Below are 21314 nucleotides of genomic sequence, written 5' to 3' on the forward strand. Positions count from 1 at the left end.
TAGGGGCGATACCCAAAGGTTTACTGGTCATAAAATGAAAAGGGACCGATAATAAAAAATTCGTAAGCACCATAATCCATATTATTCAAATGCAATATAGAGTAGGAACTAGGAAATAATTTTTACTTGGGCCATTGGGGCTATTTTTCCCCTCATGTTGGTCGATCATAGCTGAACTTTAGGGGCCTATATTATATTTCTTTAATTTGAAGGTTACTTTTTTCAGCAAAAAGCAATTTTTGTAGTTTATGCAAATATCATCAATCAGTATTATGTAAAATATTGTTTTTTTTATAAATTCATTGTTTGTGGCAGCTTGGCAGGGCTAGGTCTCGGGTAGACAGGAATAACCGTCGTTTCTGGGGATTTATTCAACAATTTCTGACATTTTACTGTAATCCCCATTTATGTATGGTGAGTGGAGCCAACGTAGTTCAGCGGAACAACCAAAATACAGAGACTGAAGCTTTTGGTCTAGTGGAGCCAACGTAGTTCAGCGGAACAACCAAAATACAGAGACTGAAGCTTTGGGTCTAGGTCTCGGGCAGTTCTATCTGTCAGTGACCCCAACGCATGAGGGAAACTTTTCTTACCGTATTTTAGTGGCTGTCATGTGGGCAAAATCATCCGCAATCACCTCAAGGTTATGGTCTGGGGGGGGGGGGGGCACTTCCATTGACGAGTGGATACCTTGCGTGACCATGGGGTTTTGAAAAGCACCCAAACAATTTCCATGCCCTTTTCCATGTTCTGAAAATGCACCCATTAACAAGTCTTTGGCATAGGAACCCCACATACCCTTAACAAGTATTGGAAACAAAATTATGGTATCCTTGACACATATTCCCTAAATTGACCCCCTAAACAAGTACAACGATATCTTAATTGTTAGTCTCGGACATGACGGGTGTCGGCTTTACCTTTACTTTCATTGGCCCGTATTCTGATAGCGTGGTTTAACTTAACCCTGGTCTAAGTGTGGTAATAAACTGCCATATTTAAACCTAGGTTTAAGTTTCGTATTCCGATAGCAAGGTTTAAGTTAACCCTGGTCTAAGTGTGGTAATAAATCCTCAAAAAGTTAAACTCGCGCAGGGGGTAGTTTAAGCCTGGTTTAAATCCAACAAATCATGGCCAACAATTTTTTAGAATTTATGCCTATATTGCATTACAAGCTACTTTCTCAGTTTTTAACCGATTTTCATGAAATTTGGAACACACATTGTTCTCAAGGTAAGGAAGTGTAAGAAGTTTTTTTTTCCTTTTTTGGAGATTGTGTTGCCATGGTAACAGTATATTGTGGCCAAAATTTTGCCGTTTAAAATACTTTCATCAGTTTTCTACCAATTCTCAAGAAAGTTGGCTCACACATTGATTTTGAGGTAAAGATGTGCAAGACACATTTTTTAATGTGTCAGAAATTGTGTTGCCATGGTAACGGTATATTATGGCAAAAGCTATGTATAAATCTTGCTGTTCCAACTACTTCCTCAGTTTTTAACCAATTCTCATGAAATTTGGCACATACATTAGTCTTATTGTGAAGATGTGCAAAATGTATTCTATGCCTAAAGTATATAATTGCGTTGCCATGGTAACAACATATTAAATATCGAAAATTAGGTGAAAACTTGTGGTTTTTATTACTTTAGAATTTTTAAACCATTTCTTATGATATTTGGCACAGACTTTAGTCTTTAGGTGAAAATGTGCAAGACACATTTTTGCATATGTCAGAAATTGTGTTGCCATGGTAACGGTATATTATGGCAAAACTTATGTAAAAATCTTGCAATTCCAACTACTTCCCCAGTTTTAACCAATTCTCATGAAATGTGGCACAAACATTAGTCTTGATGTGAAGATGTGCAAAATATATATTTATGACTTTATAAAAAAATCATGTTGCCATGGTAACAAATCAAATATCAAAGATGAAAATTTAGTGATTTGACCTATTTTATCAGTTTCCAAGTGGTCAATTCTATAAAAAAAAAAAGTAGCACATACATTTATGTTGAGGTGAAGATGTCTAATATATATTTTTGTCTGTATCAGAAATCGTGTTGCCATGGTAACAACATATTACATAATGAATTAGGTGAAAATCTGAACTCCTTCATTAGTTTACAACCAGTTCTTATAAAAGTTGGCTCACACATTGGTTTTGAGGTATAGTTCTGCAAGACATATATTTGTATACATGTGTTGGAAACTGTGTTGCCATGGTGACAGCATATTAAATCAATAAATGTGTAAGCACATCTAATGGATTGAATTACTTCTTCATTTTATGACATAGGCCTATGCTCATGAAATTTAGTACACTAGGTTTTGACTTGAGGTAAAATAATCTGCAAGGCCCATTTTCTCATTCATCAAAATATGTGTTTGTATGGTAACTACACACACCAAAATAAGATTAAGACAATGCTAACTGTTGTTTGGCTAAAAAGAGAACTACATAGTAGTTTAGTACATGTAGCTGTAGGCTTAGTACTAGTTTTAAGGGGGTGCTAGACCTCTAGATCTCGAACTACAGTCCATAGCTGTAGATCTAGTAATAGAAATAATCCAACAGATCTGTAGCCTACTTCATTTAAAGGCCTAGTAAAGTTAGATGAGTAGATCTACTGTAGACTAGCCTACATTTACTTTTTTTTTAGAATCTACATTGAGCATGTTGAGAGTCTACAAACCTCTAGATCTAGACCTATTACATGTAGACCTAGATTGATATAGATCTAGTTCTAGGTCTAGATAGGGTCTAACTTTTAGTCTAAGTTATTTAGTCTACTAGATCTAGGCCAGCGTTAGACATTCTAGATCATACAGTAGACTAGATCAGCCAGTCCTAATGTTAGGGCTACCGGCTAGGCTAGAAATAGAATCTAGAAAGAATAGATAGCACAGACAAACGTTAGGCCAAGATCTAAATTCTTACATAAATCTAGGCCAGGCCTAGTCTAGTCAAGAATGAGCTGTTGGTCTAGGTTCAGGCCTGTTTTCTAGTCCTGGATCTGGAAACCTAAACGAGTCCCAAAAAATGTTTAAAATTAAATAAAAAACTCTTCAAAGAAACAGATATGGACCTAAAACCGGAGTAGAGAGATGTCTAGGACTAATTCTAAATTTAGCCAGGCCTAGTTACTTGGCAAGCAATGCAGCGATAGTTGGATCTAACAGTAACACTGTAGGCCTAATGTAGACAGGAATAACCTTTGTTTCTGGGGATTTATTTTAAAAATTCTGACATTTTACTGTCGTATCACATTGCCTTGGTGAGAGAGGCCAACATAGACTGTCATAGTTCAGCGAGCAACCAATAGTAATACAGAGACTGTTCAAAGCTTTTTGTCTAAGTAAGAGTATCAGATCTATCCACTAGATCTAAGGTTAGAATAATCTGTATAGGCCTAGGCCTATCTAAGTTAGTAATAGTATGATCCCTGTCCCAGACCCGGTCCCAGAGACTGTTCAAAGCTTTTTGTCTAAGACAAATCAGATCTAGGCCCTATTCGTATTCCACTAAGTTTGTTAGATCTAACTCTAAGGTTAGAATAATAATCTATATCTATCCCTGTCCCTAAGCTAAGCCAGCCTAAGTCCTGAATGTTGTTCTAGGCCTAGACCAATATGTATCTTCAGTCTCGGTTGCTCCACTAACTCACTAGACTACGTATCGTAGACACGTTTTGCTTCAGGAAAGTAAAAGTAAAACAGTCAAAACAATGTTCAATTCTCCTCCAAACAATTGGGCCTAGGCTAGATCGAACTATAGGCCTAATGTCAGACCCAAGACTACTCTCAAAAGTTGAAAGTTGAAATGTTTTAGTAATTAACAAAAATAAAGAAAAACTTAAAGAAAATTTCTTACCATATATGGGTGATGAATGATTTTCTTTCACTACAATAGTTGTAATTAGTTTCCATAAAATCCAAATTTTTAAGAAAAAACAACTTTAGTAACATTTTTTCAACTTTGTTGCAATCATCCCTGCAGCAGTAATTTACCAAAAAGGTGCTAGTCTTGGTTAAAAGAGGGTTATTATTTCCAAAAATAATTTAAAACCCGGGTTTAACCCAGGTTTAGTTAAACCCGGCTATCAGAATACCAAAATAATTAAACTACACTTAGACCAGAGGTGAGGTTTAGAGGAGGTTTAGTTAAACCAGGGTTAACTTTAGACTAGGGTTAAATTAAACCTGCTATCAGAATACGGGCCATTGGGTTTACTACAATACCGCACACTCCTCGCTCAGAATCAGACCCTAAACACGTAGTGTTGGGGCAAAAAGTACATCCTTTATAAAGTATTTGAGTCTTTTTATACCCTCGCAAATTGGACCGTAAACACCGTTTTCTAAATATATACCCTTTAAAAGATTATTTCAGTGTTTTTGACACCCTTATTACGTTACGTATGTAACATGCCCTATCTTGAAAAAGAGATCCTTTTACATGTTTTTTGGTCACATGTTTGTGACATATTTTTTTATATTGAATTGGGGATTTGTGAGGTGTCAAGTTAAAAAAAAAACTCACACAGGGTATATCCTTTTATTTCTTGGTTGTGAAACTTTTGTTGGGAGGGGGGACCCCCATTTCAACCAAGCAATCTTCAAAGAAGTAGGATAAAGCAAATTTTATATCTTAGCCTAATAAAATCTAGCCAGCATGAATTGACGTGAAAAAGAAAATGTGAGTAAAATGATGAAATGAATACAAAGAAATAACCAATATTAATCTATAGTTGGTAATTAAATCATTATCCTATACTTATATTCCCTATCACAGGAAAAGTGAGAAAAATCACTATAAATTGAAACAAGGAGACACAAAGAACAACAGAAAAATATATAAATCTTCATTGAAAGTGATGTAATAACATTTACCAAACAACTTGGTAAATTTAATTTGCTATATATAATATGAACAAATGAGGAACACTCTCAAATATGATAAATACATGCAGATCCATTAAGAAAAGACATAGACAATGCTGCTTTAATTACAACAGTAGTTGCATTAGAACTGACATATATAAGCCTAACCCTCTTTCATCATTATACAAGTTTTCCAAACATTTATACTGATATATTTTGGTGTTAACTTATCATATTAAAGAATCTTTCTGATAGGAAATACATGAATAAAACTACTAATATTAAGCTGTACAATACAACCATAAAAAAGTCCCTAAGTAGACTGTGGTATCAATAATACTAGATTCCTATTCCTCCCAATTTCATCTTTCAAAATAATGACAAAAATGCTATTTTGTGAACTGAATATGCCCTTCTCATTTGCTTTACCCGACATAACAATTAATGAAAACTGTGGATGGTAGTATTTGCAGCAACAAAGGGTACAAAGCTTGGATATACATCTGTGACAAAATTAAACTAACATTTTAGCATAAACATAAACCCCTTGTCTTGTATTCATAAAGACACACTTAGATAAACTGGGGTTTATTCAGTTTAATTACTGATAGCAAAACGTGATACAAATTTCTTGCAGTACATTTTTATTTGTTAAACTTTTGGGTACTAAAATCATGCAGATGAATTGTTTGGAAATGAGCAATTGACTACTTTTCTTGACAGATAAATCATAAATCTGAAAGTCCAGTTGACATGAAATATTCAATGAGCAATTTCTCACATTTGACTATCACTAGTACTACCATATTTGAAAAAAACATACTTCTTCCAACATAGTGAGTAGAGACCTTTGAAATTTACAATTGATATGTTAACATAGCAGTTCACCCAATTTTCATTTCCTATTCAGTTGCCAAGAGAGTTTTTTGTTTTATAACTTTATCTAATTTTTCTGATTCCTTGTGTTAACATGATTCATATCCGATTAAAATCATTTCACTTCATGATCTCAATTCAATTCAAATTCTACATTTCTGTTGAATAATATTTTACTAAATCTCAACAATTCCTTGTAAGTATTGCATTATGAATATGAACCTGCCGATAAGTATCAGGTCTGTATAATATATTAAATACTGTATATATGATTGTATATACCATGTAAACTGAATGAAGTTCATCTTTTTGGCTGCTATTTTCAGTGTATATTTGAAATACGCCATTAAATAATAATCAAAATAATAACTTATGTCATGGTCTAACTCTGTGCTAAATTGATGGAAATCCCATGTCTTACATTGTACATTTCTTGTGTTTCCTATGCTCTTTCCTCATGCTTTTGACAGCAAAGACAATTTTTTTAGTTGTTCTGTACAGGCAATCATGAATGATTTTGTGTCAAATGAGCCAATAAGTTGTGGTTTGTGTCAAAGTTGGCAATCCAGAGTTAAACCACAACTTTAGACCAGAACTTTGATTAAAACAGAGTTCAGTACACAGGCCAAAATATTTCCTGGCTTAATTTTCACACGTGTAACGGTCACCTGGGCCTTTTTATAAGATAGAGCTAATTTTTATTTTGATATAATTATCTTTATCAATTCGGTTAATCATAGAAATTAACATGCAATCAATTTCTAGGCTTTATGATATGGGTCCCTGATTGGTTCAGGGCCCAGTTTTACAAAAAGTTGCGATTGATCCCATCAATCACAAATATGGAAAGCCAGCAACGTCAACATCTAAAATACATGTTTGTTTAGAATATTTCCTAGATTTGTTGTATATTCATATTTTTCTTAAAAATTCAGTGTGCTTCTCTTTGTTTACAAAGGACATCGTGCACATTTTCTGAAGAAAAAATTATGACATTGATTGATTTCCATATACTTGATGTTGATCTGGGGCCCGTTGCAGAAAGAGTTGCGTTTAAACGCAAGCCAAAAAATCAATCGCAAGTCGCAAATGCGCGCTGTTGATTGGTTGAAATCAAGTTGCGCATGATTTTTAGAGTTGCGATTGATTGCAACTCTTTCTGCAACGGGCCCCAGATCAATTGTTACTCTTTATATAATGGGAACCAGGTGTTAAGGGAACTGTAACACAAAGCTTGGTGTTGGATCACAGAATAAATTTTTACGATTGATTGCATTGACCACAATGTATATACAGTCAACCTTAAAAAATCACATAAATGAATAGTTGCTTTTAGTCTTTGTGTTACAGGACAGAAATTCCGAACCATTGCCCTTCTCCATCTTTATTTGTCTGCAAATCTGATGACGTTAATACCTTGGTCACATTTGCTCTACGGCGGCCGTACGGCGAGTCGAAAACAGCCGTTTTATCAATTTAATTCAAACCACCCATTATGTAGCTTGTACACAAAATGTTACAACGGCTGTTTTCGACTTGCCGTACGGCCGCCGTAGAGCAAATGTGACCGATGTATAACCGGTATTCAATAAATGATGCAAAGTTCATAATATGTCTTCATACATTAATATCTTCATGTGCAATAACAGTGCTCAGTTTTGAAAATAATGTCCAATCAATCTCGGTTACAGGTGGTAAGTGAGTGCAGCTACATGTATAAGCGTAGCTCTAAAATAAAATGAATTGTCAAATTTAATGACTTAATATAATAATTCATATGATGATAAGCAACATATGAAGAAGCCTATAATAATCTTAATGTGAAACTTCAAACAGCACAAAAAAAAGAAAAGAAATTATTGTTAAGTAGGCATATAATACTGCTTAAAATTTGGTGACATAAATGAAACATACGAGCAGCCCTTCCCATATTAAACACAAACTTGTTACTTACAAACATTCCTTCACAAATATAGGTTTAATATACATGTATATCAAAACGAAAGGTCCTGTAATTAACTATGGCTGTTAATAATCTAAATATCTTTTAATTATAAATTGCACTGAATTCTGCCATATCGGCACCATTTTTGAAGTTAGTTTTAAACTCTCACCATCACCATTTTTAAAATTAGTTTTAACCTCTCACCATCACTCATAAGCAAATTGTGGATGACATGTAATTAGAATTGAATAACGAAAGTATCGATGTGTAACCAACATGTAACTGAAATAACCATGAAAGAAAATACATATTAAAATCAATTCACTTTAAGGAAGAAGTAAAGCCTTAAAACATACAGGATTACATGCAATTATCAATTTAAACTTAATCAAACCAATAACAATCCTTACAAAAAGAAAAAGAAGTTGGCAAAATAATAAATCAAATTAAGCATGCAGAGAGAGAATGTGGGACGGTATCCATTTTTTCGAAAGTCAATCAATAATTAACTTCTGCATTTTACAAGCAAATATCTACTTTAACTTTACTATAAGCATAATATACATCTCATTTGTAATTCTTGACATCACAGAAAAAATAGAGCTTTCATTTCAGATACCTAGATGCATTCATAACCTGAACAGAATCGAGCAATAGCCACACACTTCGCTTCATATGACAACCTAGATTTTGAAATATCATTTACACTTCTAATCATGCAAAGTCTGCATTTCGTTGGTACAACAACATGCATGAGTGATGAATAATGAATAATAAAGCTAAGAAATTAATATTTCCTCATCTAAATGTGATAACTGATATTTCCAGGACAAGTATTTGATGATTTAATTTAACAAGTAATCTAAAATGAACAAAAGTACATTCATCATACCCTGTTGACAGGTAAATGTAGAACAAATACATGTACATGCAATTCAATGGATCTTATGTATAAACCTCTTGGAACAACAAAAAAAAAATCTGTATCGTAACAAACCTGAAATGAAAGAAATCAACTCTCTTGATTTTCATTCACAATTCTAAGAATTAGAATTAACAAAAATAAGTACACGCGTATGATGAGTAGAATCTGCAGTATTCTAAAACATCTTCTGTTGACTTTTCTATATCTATACATTTACACGCATCTTGTACTGATCAAATTCAATATTTCGAAGCATATAGAACGTATTAGATTCTATTAAATCCATATAAACTAAATCATACACTATCTTGATTTCTTTACCGTCAACAAAGTTTCTGTCAAAAGTTTTCCTCAGGTACATACATGAAATTCAGTATCTTGTACACACACTTGAAATTGTCAATCTTTGCATAATGAAGACATGTTGTGCAAAATTATTTTCCTTATATCATGGATTTAAGCACTGTTATACAAACAGGCAAATGTATACATTAAACATGAAGTTTACAAATGAATTCTAACATTTAAAGTTAAATAGGATTATTATAGTTTTGTTGTAGTTAACAGAAGGCCCCATTTGAATATGCCTGACATAAACAAAATGACTTTAATGTCGATTCAAATTTTGAAGGTATTCAGTGAACTTGTGATCTCAAATTTCAATCTAAATCACATTTCTAATCATATCATAATCATTTTCTTAATCTAAAAATGTAACTCTTTGAGACAACGCACCCACCTTAACATATATTTTGTTCATGGGCAAGCAGGCAGTCACTCATAATTTCATTCTATTGGTTTTATACTTGTTAACTAAATCTCAACATCGCATACTGTACAAATCTAATTCTTATTTGAATAAAACAATGTCTTTGTTGGCACGTTCGATTCTATTTAGATATCATTTTAATATTACTATGCCTAGTTTTATACATGTAATAATTATCTACATATATGTTTTATTAATCAAGATATACTATCTATATCAAGACCTACTTATACAAAATGTACAAAAAGACATCATCTATGGTACACGCTAAATCTCAAACAAGGAAAGATCGATCGATAACAGTTACAGACACATGTACCACTGACAAGTATTTTGAGTAATACTGATGCTACTGTGGCGATTGAAAGATTTGAATGAATGCAATATATATCTCAATCCTTTGTTTGAATAAAATCACAAATACCGCTGAAGTCCTATCTCCGACAGTTAAAGATGGAAAATGAAAATATCTGAAGCTTCAAGAGTCATGTGGGATGCTGTTTCCATGGTAAAATGATAGCATAACAAATCTCCTGTCAAAATTTGATGATTTACTTATAACCCATGTTCAATCCATATCAAGAATTCAGTAACCATGGAGGAGGTTGTCATGGTAACCAAGAGAGTTTTGGCAACTACATGTTTTGCCATTTGATGAGAGGAGATGCGCCTCCTAGTTTTCTGCTGACCTTTGCATTGATGAGGTTGCAATGGTAACCAAGAGTGTTGTCATAGTAACTACATGTTTTGCCAGTTGATGAGAGGAGATGCGCCTTCCAGTTTTCTGCTGACCGTTGCCTGGATACTGTGTGAGAGCCAGAGTTTGTGAAGCTCGCTGTAACACTCCTTACTCAGGTGTAGAGGATTACCGCGCCTATAAAGCAAATAAGAACTTGGTTCAAGTTTATTCCTGACAGGCCTTAATTCATGTATCATTACCTTTGTCTACACAAAAAGACTAAAAGCTCCTAGCTTCTGCATTGATAAATTCTTCCATGAAACACCAAGGTCAGGATGACTGAATACTGAATCAGCTTTCAAAAACAGGTTAATAATGTATGTACTGCAAATTAATACTTTCATTCAAGCTCATGGTAGGCTAATAAAATTTACGAGAATTGAAACTGATCTGCACACTTGGCAAATTCTAGAGAATAGATAAATTACAAATTATGACTTTGTCAATATGACAAAAAGGTATGGTGATATCTTCAGGTGTAAGTGCATAACTAATCCATAATGCCCCATTGACATTAAGTCTATGATTATTGTGGGGTGCCAAGAGGGTGATCGTATCCTGCTTATCGTACAATCTCCTTGGGGTGCATAGGACGATCATACAGCTGAACGGATTCATGATCATCATAGGGTCTACAATTTTGTTTTAGTGCAGAGTTAGACAATATTTTATAATTGCAGAAAAAAAACACAGGGACATCATCCAACCTTTGTATATCTAAGCCTTTAGCCTGTCTATGATGCACAACAAAATTGCACAATGGAAGTAAACCTAAATATCTAAGCTTGTAGCCACCCACCAAACCCCATAAAAGTCTTAGACTTATCCATCATACAATGATTGTAGCAAATGTAGGCTAGACATTATTAAGTGAAGGGGGGGGGGGTAAATGGAGATGATTTCAAATAAATGACAAACCTTAGACCAGGATCAGGTTCACCATATTCATCTAGATAGGGTGGGGTGTAAGAACATCCTTGACTCTTTCCTGACATCAGTAGTAGGTTACATTCTCTAACCCTGCAATAACATAGGTTACAATATACATCACTAGCAGCAATATAGTAGATATTAGATTAGATAATCATCGTAATCATCATTGCTTTTGTCATTAATATCACCATCATTACCATCATCATCATCACCATCTCACCATCATCACCATCATCATCATCAGCACCACCCATCATCATCATCATCATCACCACCACCATTCATCATCATCATCATCATCATCATCATCATCATCATCATCATCATCATCATCATCATCATCATCATCATCATCATCATCATCATCAGCACCACCCATCATCATCACTACCACCATCATCATCATCATCATCATCATCATCATCATCATCATCATCATCACCATCATCATCATCACCACCATCATCATCATCATCACCATCATCATCATCATCATCACCATCATCATCATCATCATCATCATCATCATCATCATCATCATCATCACCATCATCATCATCATCATCATCATCATCATCATCATCATCATCATCATCATCAGCACCACCCATCATCATCACTACCACCATCATCATCATCATCATCATCATCATCATCATCATCATCATCATCACCATCATCATCATCACCACCATCATCATCATCATCATCACCATCATCATCATCACCACCATCATCATCATCATCACCACCATCATCATCATCATCACCATCATCATCATCATCATCATCATCATCATCACCATCATCATCATCATCATCATCATCACCATCATCATCATCATCATCATCATCACCATCATCATCATCATCATCACCATCATCATCATCATCATCATCATCACCATCATCATCATCATCATCACCATCATCATCATCAGCACCACCCATCATCATCATCATCATCACCACCACCATTCATCATCATCATCATCATCATCATCATCATCATCATCATCATCATCATCATCATCATCATCATCATCATCATCATCATCATCATCATCAGCACCACCCATCATCATCACTACCACCATCATCATCATCATCATCATCATCATCATCACCATCATCATCATCATCATCACCATCATCATCATCATCATCATCATCACCACCATCATCATCATCACCATCTCACCATCATCATCATCAGCACCACCCATCATCATCACCACCACCATCATCATCATCATCATCACCACCACCATCATCACCATCATCATCATCAGCACCACCCATCATCATCACCATCACCATCATCATCATCATCATCATCATCATCACCATCATCATCATCATTTGACTGAATATGTGAGTATACCTGAGGAAGACACCGGACCCAGATCCACACATGATAGCATGCGCTGTACAGGCTCCAACTGATTCGCCGTTGATCTCTCTCTGGCAGCAGTAACTCTGTGAACACACCACAGTCCCACATACCAGGCACATGGCCGGGGCTCTACTGTCACTCTGTGTTGTAGTGTTCCCACGTGGGCACCTAGATCATCAACAAGAGATGGCACAGCATTATCATACTACTAAGGAGTGCTGAAGTGTGACGCCATTAATTTCCTTTTTGGGGGCATTTCAGCATTTTTGTAAACCATATTGGTAGAGTATGATGAAAAACATCCACACATCAAATATTGTTGGAATCGGTTCTTGGCTGCCAAAGGTATGGCCAAATGAATACTTAATTAGCCCCATTGAAGTCAATGTATTCTTGGCCATGAGAATGACAATCATACAATGGGGCTAATTGGGTATTAGTGTGGTCCACTGATCGGTATACAGATCAATGGGGTGGTCTTCAAGCATTCATGTGTGAAATATTACCATAGATGGTACTTCTTATTTGTACATGTAACTGTTTTAAGAGTAATGCATTATGATGCAAATAACATAGGTTGGATTTTAACTGTAATGGGAATTGTAAGCCTCTTTCCTTCTTTTTTTTTACTCCGTCCAGGGAGTTAAAAAAGTAGATAACTTAAATATCTCACACAAACATAATAATAAAATGTTGATATTTCTTTGATGATTTTTGAAAGTGGTAAAAATACTTACGCAAACAATGATCTATCATTCATGAGGTCACTATAGTCTCGAGGCAATTCAATTAGCTGGTTTATCTCAATGGGATATCTAGAACAATCAAACACAAAAAAGTGAGAGATCTGAAAATGTTATGAAATAAAAAAAAATAAAACTCCAATCATAAATAGAGACAAATTGATGAACATTTGAAAGTGATCAAGTTATATTAGTTGGTACGCATGATTTTAAAGCAAACTATAAACAAAGAAATAAAAATTACATAACAATTTCTACAGAATTGAAGATACATCAATCTGAATGACAATCTTTGGTTTTTTTTTACTGCTGTCACTTTTTTCCTTTCAGTCGATGAGAGCACCACCTTTTGATCATGTCTTCCATGAGGTGCGAGGTCATATGCTTTCGGTCCTCTGCTTGCTTGCATACTAGCATTCATGCTTTCTTAGAAATCATGTAAAATCCACCACCACCATCTTTAGATCATGTCTCCCATGATGACTTCTGAACCATTGACTCTATGGCCGAAAGGCAAATCAGAACCACTACACCGCAACAATTTGCCATCATCTCCCCTTATTTACCTCACCAGACCTGAGTTTTGATCAGTAATCTTTATCTTGATATCTGGATGAGAGCACCATCGTTTGATCATATCTTTCATGATGAGTTTTGAATTATCGACTATCTAAATGTAAAGAACTCAGAACCACTACACCACAACAATTTGCCAACATCATCTCCCCTTACTTACCTCACCAGACCCGAGTTTTGTTCGGTCATCTTTATCTTGATATCTGGATGAGAGCACCATCGTTTGATCATATCTTTCATGATGAGTTTTGAACTCTTGACTAACTAAATGGAAAGAACTCAGAACCACTACACCACAACAATTTGCCATCATCTCCCCTTAACTTACCTCACCAGACCTGAGTTTTGTTCGGTCATCTTTATCTTGATATCTGGATGAGAGCACCATCGTTTGATCATGTCTTCCATGATGAGTTTTGAACTCTTGACCCACTGACTAAAAGGCATGTAAAAGCCACTACACCGCATCATTTAACCATCATCTCCCCTTACTTACCTCACCAGACCTGAGTTTTGTTCGGTCATCTTTATCTTGATATCTGGATGAGAGCACCATTGTTTGATCATGTCTTCCATAATGAGTTTTGAACCCTTGACCCACTGACTGAAAGGCATGTAAAAGCCACTACACCGCATCATTTAACCATCATCTCCCCTTACTTACCTCACCAGACCCGAGTTTTGTTCGGTCATCTTTATCTTGATATCTGGATGAGAGCACCATCGTTTGATCATGTCTTCCATGATGAGTTATGAACCCTTGACCCACTGACTGAAAGGCATGTAAAAGCCACTACACCGCATCATTTAACCATCATCTCCCCTTACTTACCTCACCAGACCTGAGTTTTGTTCGGTCATCTTTATCTTGATATCTGGATGAGAGCACCATCGTTTGATCATGTCTTCCATGATGAGTTTTGAACCCTTGACCCACTGACTGAAAGGCATGTAAAAGCCACTACACCGCATCATTTAACCATCATCTCCCCTTACTTACCTCACCAGACCCGAGTTTTGTTCGGTCATCTTTATCTTGATATCTGGATGAGAGCACCATCGTTTGATCATATCTTTCATGATGAGTTTTGAACTCTTGACTAACTAAATGGAAAGAACTCAGAACCACTACACCACAACAATTTGCCATCATCTCCCCTTAACTTACCTCACCAGACCTGAGTTTTGTTCGGTCATCTTTATCTTGATATCTGGATGAGAGCACCATCGTTTGATCATGTCTTCCATGATGAGTTATGAACCCTTGACCCACTGACTGATAGGCATGTAAAAGCCACTACACCACATCATTTAACCATCATCTCCCCTTACTTACCTCACCAGACCTGAGTTTTGTTCGGTCATCTTTATCTTGATATCTGGATGAGAGCACCATTGTTTGATCATGTCTTCCATGATGAGTTATGAACCCTTGACCCACTGACTGAAAGGCATGTAAAAGCCACTACACCACATCATTTAACCATCATCTCCCCTTAACTTACCTCACCAGACCTGAGTTTTGTTTGGTCATCTTTATCTTGATATCTGGATGAGAGCACCATCGTTTGATCATGTCTTCCATGATGAGTTTTGAACCCTTGACCCACTGACTAAAAGGCATGTAAAAGCCACTACACCACATCATTTAAACATCATCTCCCCTTACTTACCTCACCAGACCCGAGTTTTGTTCAGTCATCTTTATCTTGATATCTGGATGAGAGCACCATCGTTTGATCATGTCCTCCATGATGGGCGTTTCTGAGCAGTCTAGGAGGGTCGCTAGATTGATAGGTAGGCCCAGGTACTTACACAGTGGTTCAAACTCATCAATGCCGGCATCTAAGTAGACAAAATCATACGAGAAAGAGCTAACAGGCAATGTCTTTACTAGTAGGATATATGTACAGAGTATAAGAATAACTGTAATTACAAGGAGAAAAAAAATAATAAATATTAAATCTTAGTTCCTTCATGAAAAAGTGCACTCCATTTATACATAATCTGCAAATTGTAGGAAATAAACCACAAATACAATTCCTGGGAAAAATCTATCTCATCTCCCATATAATCCTTAGTTTTTCTTGTTCTCTACTAAATTGTAATAGTAACCAGTTTTAACTTCATGAAACTGTACCTATATATTGATTATTTCTGGGGAGCGTTTCATTAACATTTGTCATCTGAAAAGTTGTCAGATCCGACATCTTTCCTTGATTTTGATTGATTCAGCACTGTTACTATGGTAACTGTTGCATGAAACAGAACTTGTCGGATAAAACGTCTGACAAGTCCATTCATGAAAAACTTACTTGGTCTAGAGCAAGTCATGATGATATATTTTACTATTCTCATTACATATGTTTTTAATCTGCATATGGTTCTATCACTATTGTCCATTTCAATATTCTTACATAGTATTAAGAATAATAAATTGCTATTGTTTTTTTTTCTTTCACTCATGCTATACTTGCAAATATACACAGCAAGATTAATATTTCAATTTCTGATTTTTTTTAATGAGAATTTCACACAAATCCATTCAATCAAACGGTATGTAACAAGGGAAAAATGTGATTCAAGGGCAAGCCTTTGGAAAGGTGCTTCAAGCTTGACTACAACTACTTTAAAGAAGGTAGAAAAGGGTAAAAGGGGGAAAAACAAATGCAGGATGATTTATGGTTGACGTTTTCTGTAAATTTCATAGCATAATAAATAATATAGTCTGCATAATTCAAAGTTAAGTTAAAGTGGAAGTAATTTTTCAGATCAGATTATACCAAACATCAGCTAAGTAGAACTTTGCTTAGAGTCAAACGCATTTCTGTGGTCTCAAATGATTTCAAATCAGCCAGAGTGAATCAAACCCTTATACCGCAGAAAAAACATGTGACCTAACATGGTATTTCTGTTTATCGATATGTGATGCTTTGGGGTGTTTTTTTTTTTCCTTTTTCAAAGTGAACCCTAAAAATTGTAGATTAACCCCTCGTACAGGATGATCATAGCAAATGTTAATGAGGCGTAAACTTACCTCCCTATGCAAGCATTTCAAGCAAAGAAACACCACACCATGCCTTCAACGAGCATGAACGCTATACATAAAGAGAGAAGAGCCTACCCTGATCATATTCTGAAAGTTGACTTTCGATTTCTAACTCACTCTGAAGTTCTGCTGGACACGGAACACTGGTCAAGAAGTGGAAGAAGAGAGCAGCAGAACGGAGGAACGGCAGGCATGCCACCTGGACGTGGTTGACCAGCTGCCAGCCGGGTGGGAGAGGGGCTGCTTCCAATCTGTGAAAAAGGGGGGCATGTTACCATAAACTGCTGATTGGTCTACATCCACTTTGACGACTAACCATTTGGCCTCATTGCTATTCAGTGCATTTCACATTTTGTCTAATTTCCAGTTAGAATGTACTCCTTTCACCTCCACTTAATTTAACTATAGTTTATATGTTGTGAAAAAATTAAATCAAACTATCATTTGGCAAAGCAAAAATGATATGGAGAAGAAGTAGCAATTACACCATATTATCATAAGGTTAAATGAAAAACAAAATAAATGGATATTAGCCCTGGTGGGTGTTTCATAAAGCTGTTTGTAAGTTAAGAGCGACTTTAAGAACAACCGGTGATCCTTTCTTACGTGCTAAACCGTCGCCAATGAATATACCATTCACCACAAGAAAGGATCACCAGTCATTCTTAAAGTCGCTCTTAACTTACAAACAGCTTTATGAAACACCCACCAGGTGTAATCAGTCTAATTGCCAAGTAGACTGATCTAATAATAGACCAAATGAGTTTATCCCATGTCGTATTAGATTATCTTAAAAGTAGACACAACTGCTTACAGACCAATATAAACCCAATTTACTTATTTATCAGATTTACATAAAAACATCATCACATCAATGTATTTCAATCATTTTAGTGCGAGGCCACTTTTCAAAGCGCACTTTTTTATAGAGCACATTTCTTTATTAGTTATTACAGCGCAAATATGGTTTATCAGTATGTCATCCAAGGCCATTGCATTAGATGGTGTTATATTAATTTCAGCCCCCACACTCAACGTACCCTGCATATTGTCTTAGCATTACACAAGCTTTTAAGAGATCATGTCCTTCTCTGCTGACATCAACACTGCTTCCTTCCTCATCCATTGATTCTTCAACTGAAAAAAAGAAGAATGAAATGTAAGGGGGAAAAATTTATTACAAACAGAATAGATAAATGTACATTTTAAGAAATTAATGTGAATACCATTTATTCAGAATTCTGTTTGTCAGAAACCCTGATATATAAGCAAGAAATTTCCAATGAAAATGTTAAGTTTAGAATGTCATGACTATTTTCAACGGTAGTAATAACCTTAGAAATGTTTCCCTTGTAAATAATAAAAAGTACTCAATATGTTATAGAATTAAATGTATACTTGACAAGTAAAAAAAAATTGAAAATGGTTATAAGTGAATATGACAACGCCATTATATTTACAAATTATACATTCAAATTTACACATGAGGCATTAATACCCAATACATCATCATCTAAACATTTGGCAAACACAAACCATAGCGTCCAAAGGCCTGTAACATAAAGCTTAGCAATGATCGTAGAACATTTTTCTACCATTGATTCCATAGACTACAATGTACAATCAATCGTAGAAATCAAGCGATCAATCGCTAACCTTTGTGTTACGGGGCCCAGGTGGGCATTTCATGAAGCTGTTTGCAAGTTACAAATGACTTTATGCATGACCGGTGACCCTTTTTTCGGGTTAAATGATATATCTTCATCGAGCAGACTTAGCAACCAAAAACATGTTTTATGAACAGTTTTATGAAACACCCACCTTCTCATAAACTAAAGACAAACTAAAAACATGTAATCATAATATGAAGTTACTTACATGTACATGGGATATTACTGGGAGCAGAGAGGAGGACCTGAACCAGATGAGCTGCTAGGGCTACCCTGAGAAGATGATGATCACTGATTGGTCCACCTAGTAAACTCATTGATATTCTCTCATTACCATTGTACAGCCTTGGTAATGACATGCATACACTCACCTGTTTAGGAGAAGAAAAAAAGGATAATGGTGCAAGATTATTAATTCATTTGAAATTTTATTTGTACAGGGTAGAATTGTCAGTTTCATTACTGCTTTCCACAACGGCCCTGTCTGCATTGTTTGTTTGTTGTTGTTTGTTTTTATTTCCATATAAAAATCATAAATGAAATACATGAAAATCAAGAAAATATTTACAATGGAGGATAGCCCATTTCAGTGATATTTACAAAATATCAGTTCTTCCATGGGGTCCTAATTAAACGAAATACCTCAAAAGATGTAAGATTGCAAATTAAAACAAAGCATAAAACACAGAATGATAATTAAATTAGTATTGAACAAAAATACGATAAATAAAAGCAGAAAACCTAGCTTACTCAAAATGATGTATAATGCAACAAATAATCAAAATCAAGATTGATAGAGATAACTTCGAACGTTTGATATAAAGGACTATATTGTTAAAGAAAGATTGATAACATAGGATGGTAGTTTGTTGTTCAAACAATGACAAACAATTTATGACAATTAATATAATTGAATCAGTAATATTTACATGATCAATAACACAATTACATATTCACATGTCTATATAAATATGGAACTCTAAAGAATTGAAAAAACTCACAAACAAATCATATCTCTTAAAATCTAAACAATGAATCAATTGGTTTAAACATAAACAACCCCCACAAAAAAAAAAAAAAGATGAAAAAAAAAAAAAAAAAAAAAAAAAAATCATATGAAGTTCTTTCTAATCCAAAAAATGAAAATAAAGTTAATATCAAACAATCATACATTTTTGTTAAAGGAGAATGAAACTCTTGGAGCAAGTTAGCTTTTGTGAAAGCAGAAAAATCAAAGAATAAGATCAACAAAAGTTTGAGTAAAATAGGACTAGTAATAGAAGAGTTATGAGCATTTGAATGTCAAGATCACTAATGCTATGGAGATCCTCTTATTGGCAATGCGACCAAGATCTATGATGTCACAGACGAACAACTCTCCCCTTTTGGACACTGAAAATATACCCCAAAACATCTCTTTTTGCTCTTTCTAATCATATGACAAACGATTCATCAATGATATAATGTTGTGAAACCTCTGTACTTGTCCTCTCATAAAGAGAACACCTCACCTTGTGATAGACTCTATAAAAGTGAGAATATAAGTGAAATAAGTACTAAAGTAATGAGGGAGTTGTACGTGTGTGACATCACAGATCTTGGTCGCATTGCCAATGGGAGGATCTACATGGCATTAGCGATCCCAATATTCAAATGCTCATAACTTTCTTATTATTCATTCAATCTTCCTCAAACTTTCAACAATATGTTTCTTTGATTTTTCTCTTTGATATGGATTCAGCTGGTTTCAAGGGTTTCATTCTCATTTAACCCAGGCATTAAAATAACTATTTTCTTTCATATATTTTGATTGTTTCACATGATATATATGGAAAATCACAATTTCCCTTAATTTTGATTATTAAATCCTGATTTAAAGCATTTCATTTAATATTTCTTATGATGAATGGAAAATACTCATAGTTTCATTTGCAACAGCTTGTCAATCATCCACTTGTGTTCATGAAATTAATATCATTATTGTTATCAATATCATGATTATCATTATTAGTATAATCCCTCCTCCTTCTTATAATCATCTTCATCATGATCATAATCAATTTGGTGGCATTGTTCTAGTTGTTCATCCACCTTGCAATACCAACAATATCATATAGATAAAGCATTTCAACTCTGAAATAAAATAAACATATATTCCTTGCTTAGAAAATTAAATTCTTAGTTAAAATCTTAAAAATTAATTTAAAGCAAACGACAACGCACACTCCATCATTTATAATCCCATGTACATGTTATTTGATGTTCAGATCTTGTTGCCAGTCATTTTGACTTCTACCACTTTCTTTTCATTATTAATTCATTAATATCATCATTGTAATAGTAATCATCATGATCACCATCATCATGATCATTTGAAGCTTTGTTCTACAATAAGTACATTGATATGTATGTATTCCGTACACTACAAAGCAAATTTGATTGTGCCCCATTAACGTCCCAGTCTAATTATTTTCGAATGAACTCTTGAACTCTCATCTCAATAGGTTGGCCGATTGTTAATTACATTCCTCCTTGTTTACAGATTCTTGCCAATTAATTCCTCCCTGGTCAATTTCATGTACATTACTCCATTCCATGGGTGTATATATCACCAGCTGGTCATGAAATCTACTCCTGTTTGTGTAGATTTCAGTTCAGTATTTCCTGTGTAATTTACAACCTGTCAATCAAAGTTCACAGTGACCAGGAGTGACCTAATTAACCTAAATTAATTAACTGCAGTTCAATGACATCAAAATGACATGGAAGTCCAGTAATTGTTCTTTAAATTTGTTTTATCCTAAAT

The 21314-nt window shown here is 34.8% G+C and overlaps 1 protein-coding gene across 1 annotated transcript in view; it reads right to left on the reverse strand.

The window, feature by feature from the left end:
• Positions 1-7381: 7381 nt before the first annotated feature.
• LOC129264250 (E3 ubiquitin-protein ligase UBR2-like) overlaps positions 7382-21314 on the reverse strand; it is a 51908-nt gene continuing 37975 nt past the window's right edge. Inside the window, exons 42-49 of the mRNA XM_064102601.1 lie at positions 18717-18879; positions 17879-17975; positions 16956-17089; positions 15463-15634; positions 13208-13285; positions 12459-12638; positions 11060-11161; positions 7382-10276 (exon numbers count right to left, since the gene is read on the reverse strand). Coding sequence (XP_063958671.1) covers positions 10141-10276; positions 11060-11161; positions 12459-12638; positions 13208-13285; positions 15463-15634; positions 16956-17089; positions 17879-17975; positions 18717-18879 — 1062 coding nt within the window. The 3' untranslated portion in view covers positions 7382-10140. The remainder of the gene's footprint in view (positions 10277-11059; positions 11162-12458; positions 12639-13207; positions 13286-15462; positions 15635-16955; positions 17090-17878; positions 17976-18716; positions 18880-21314) is intronic.

Source organism: Lytechinus pictus, chromosome 7 (assembly GCF_037042905.1).
Source record: "Lytechinus pictus isolate F3 Inbred chromosome 7, Lp3.0, whole genome shotgun sequence".
NCBI classification, from domain to species: domain Eukaryota; kingdom Metazoa; phylum Echinodermata; class Echinoidea; order Temnopleuroida; family Toxopneustidae; genus Lytechinus; species Lytechinus pictus.